The sequence below is a fragment of the Pyxicephalus adspersus genome, chromosome 4 (genome assembly GCF_032062135.1).
Source record: "Pyxicephalus adspersus chromosome 4, UCB_Pads_2.0, whole genome shotgun sequence".
NCBI lineage: Eukaryota > Metazoa > Chordata > Amphibia > Anura > Pyxicephalidae > Pyxicephalus > Pyxicephalus adspersus.
The window spans coordinates 113199873-113203685 of record NC_092861.1 but is presented as its reverse complement, the minus strand read 5'-3'; the positions used below and the strand labels follow the sequence as shown (position 1 = coordinate 113203685).

Sequence of the window (3813 nt, the reverse complement as noted above, 5' to 3'; positions counted from 1 at the left end):
ATTTTTTGTTCTTTGATTTAGATACCTTAACCAGTTATGAAAATTTGGATGCTGCACACACCCAAAAATTTAATCTAAATACTTTGGGTGTGTGTGGAACACCCAAACGCTCCTCCTCCCAGCACAGGTTTGCAACTTCTTTTAATTGCAATTTCTGGCTGTGACTTTGGCAGCTGGTACTTATTGCAGAGGTTCAAATATTTTCATCTGTAATTCACACATTTTTCAAATAAATACAATTAGAAAAATGTGTGAACTTACGTTAATCTTGGGTAGTTTAGTACTTTTACATTTTTAGGCTAAGTCTACACAGACTGTTTCTCAGGGGTTTAAACTGAGCGATTTTAAGCATTTTGGGTGTATTTGAAAGGAGCTTACCCCTATTCTAACTCTTCTCTGCCACATTCATTGGTTTCAAATGTTTTTATAAACATTTAAAAACTCATACAAAAGCTGTATTTGCATTTATAAGCATTTTAAGATTAAAGACTTTCCCAAGTAATAAAAGTGAACGCCACATCAGTTAACCCATAGCAAAAATGTAAAAACTAGTTTTGGCCTGGTCTGAGAAATGAACTAGCTAGACCACATAAAGTAGAACATTGAGCAATGTCACCTCTGTACCTGGGAAGGTGAAGGACAATGACCAGCTGTTTTATTAAAGAAGCTGAAAATTATGTGTTGCTGATATAAGTAACCAGAAATTTGTTTTTCACTTGATTTTTCTGTAGTAATTTTGAGTACTTTACATAAACCTTTTTAAATATTAATTTTAGATCAAAAGCAACAAGCTGTGGAATGGTACAAAAAAGGCATTCAGGAGCTGGAGAAAGGAATTGCAATACAAGTCACAGGGCAAGGTAACTACATTTAGATTTTGTTTTTGTCTGGGGTCTTGTCTTGTTGAAATAAAATACTTTACGGTGTGTGAGTATGTATGTGTGTTACATATTTAATATTTGGGCTACCAGATCATAGTCAGAGGCCTTCAGGTAAACACACAAGCCATTTTAGAGGAGGCTTGGAAGACGTGTGAACCCCCTGCCAAGAGATCTGTGATCTGTGTGAGCTGCATTGTGATTCCAAATTTGTTCGTAATTGCTTGTTAACCAAATTTTGTGATTTTTCTTTTTTTTTTCATCTTTTTGTTCTGTAGGTGAACAATATGATAGAGCAAGGCGACTACAAACTAAAATGACAACAAATCTATTGATGGCAAAGGATCGCTTACAGTTATTGGGTATCGTTATTGTTTTTGCTCTGCTATTCGCAAAATAACTTCTTCAGGTTTTACACCTCGGATAGCTTTATTATGCAAATTAGATGAAAGTTTCTACAACCAGTGCCCTTAGGAAACCAATTGTTTAGAGAAATACAGGTGTTCCATTGCTTGGCTGTCATGCTGATCATGATCATGCTGGGCTGAATGCAGGTAACTCGCATTTTCAGAGTAAAGCAAGGGCCTTCTCCTTCTTTAAGAAATTTTTTTTTTTTTTTTAATCTACGTGTTTGCTTGTTTTTAGTTACAAATGCTAACCTAAAAGAAACCTATAGCATGAGGCATCTTCATTGACATTTTGGCTGCATACATTTTTCTGAATGGGTGTTTCATGAGCTAATGTCTTTCCTTACTACCTTACCATATTTTTAAGGTATTTATACTGGTTATTATTACACAGTATTTATATAGCGCCATCATATTATGCATCGCTGTACAAAGTCCATAGTCATGTCACTAACTGTCCCTTAAAGGGCCTCACAACCTAATGTCCCTACCAGTCGTATGTTATTTATTTATTTTTGCATGTGGGAGGAAACTGGAGTACCCAGAGGTAATCCACACAGACACAGGGAGAACATACAATCTCCTTGCCGGTAATGTCCTGGCTGGGTATGAACCTGTGACCTAGTGCTGCAAAGGCGAGAGTGCTAACCTCTGAGTTATTTTTTTTTTTTTTTTACTGTATTTTGTTGTTGCTGTTTTTTTATTTAATGTTTTCTCTTCTGCTAGGGAGTTATTGCTGCATGGTATCAAAAAGCTCTTATGTTTAAAAACAACTTTGAGATAATAATTCAAGAACCCCCCCATCATGTAGTAGATTGAAGAACAATTATGAGCAAACAAAATATGCCCTCATATGTAGACATGCAGTGCATGGATCCATGCTTTTCTATAAACTATTTCCTTTTCAGTTCTTTTTGCTGTCTGGTCACAGATCTGGGTGTTAAATGATATGGGGAAATATTTCTTCTAAAATGCAAGCAGTCAAATTGAGTAAAATGGGAACATAAATACAGAGATTAATCAAATGAACAAATCTTCTTCCCTTCATCCCCCAATAATTTGAGGAATGTGCTGAATTTTATGATTATGACAAATCATCTAAAATATTAGAGAACCGCAAATCTTATGATGGATTATTTATTTAATGTTATTGTTTTTCTGCATTTTTTTTACATCACATTTCAGAAAATGACAAGCTGGATTTGTTGTACAATGTGCATTGCTGGTGTGCGTGCCCTGACCATGAGCAGCTTTTGTATTGAATGAGTGCATTGCTTATTCTAATAACACACAGGAAATCTGTTTTGGAAGTTTGTAGATTAAAAGAATAACTTTCATACAAAGTGGCATTATCCTGTGTTCCTCCTTTCTCTGTGTTAACCCAACCCACCCTCCCCTTCAGTTCCAAAAAAGCAATTCTTACTGAGATCATGGGACCTGGAATGCTTTTGTTTATTCACATTGAGCACTGCTGTGGTTGCTTTATAACATTACAGCCCCATAAAAGTGTTTGAAGCTGTAATGCACAGGTATGATGAGACAGTGCTGCATGTCACTAAACAATGGGGCAATGACGACCAGGATTTTAGTAAGTGAGCAGTTAATCTGTGCCACGGAAATGGTAACCTCCCTTTGGTATAAAGAGCAGTTATTTTTTAATCATTTAGTTAGGTTTTCTTGATCACTTAAAGTTTGATTTTGCCACAACCAGTTTACTCTTGACAATGTGGCTTATACATTAAAGACTGGCAGTCTTTAATTTGGAAGCAGTTCACCTGTGACCTAGAGAATTTTATTAGCATGTAATGTATGAAATCAAACAAGAGAAACTCTGCACCCTAAAATGCAATTGAGCTCTAGCAGCAACAGCACAAGATCATCAGTAAAATGACTGGAAACTAATTGAGGCAATATATTGCTCATGTGTACAACAGATAATTGATGTCTGTGCTCCCTTTTGGTTAATTACTTGCATTTGCTTTGATTTTTGCTCTTATTGAACAAGAAGGAAACTAAAATAAGTATGTTTTCATACACATTTCCAATAACAGATTTCCATTATACTGCATGTAGCCTTTGTAGCACTTTATACTGTAGAGCATGCTGCTTTTTTTCTTTCAGGGTGTAACTTGCTGTTTGCCACTCCTAAAAGAAGCTTATAAACTGCTGACACTTTTAGGGAATATTCACTTAGTAGGGAACTCCAAATATATTTTTGTGGTTTTCAAACCATGCACAAATTCTTTAAAACTTTTTGTACTCTTTATGCTGCTGAGTACACAATCCGTGTAAGACTAATCCATTTGTTTTGTTATTAGCTCTGTTGAGTATGTCCATTGAGGTCTTACAGCATGAACTCTCCTTCACATAAGTCACTCACAGAACAGATAAAATGTTTTTATTGATCGTGTTTGAGAGAACATCATGGTCTTCCTGCTGTTAAACATTCGAACATTGCTCTGCTTGAGCTGCCTGTCTGCCACATGTTTCAAGATTGTGAAAATTGTTTTTTTACTTTTTTTTTTTTT

The 3813-nt window shown here is 35.6% G+C and overlaps 1 protein-coding gene across 1 annotated transcript in view; it reads left to right on the top strand.

Moving 5' to 3' along the window:
* The first annotated feature begins 718 nt into the window (after positions 1-718).
* Positions 719-3813, top strand: part of SPAST (spastin) — a 24329-nt gene continuing 21234 nt past the window's right edge. The window contains exons 1-2 of the mRNA XM_072409322.1: positions 719-860; positions 1157-1240. Coding sequence (XP_072265423.1) covers positions 1195-1240 — 46 coding nt within the window. The 5' untranslated portion in view covers positions 719-860; positions 1157-1194. The remainder of the gene's footprint in view (positions 861-1156; positions 1241-3813) is intronic.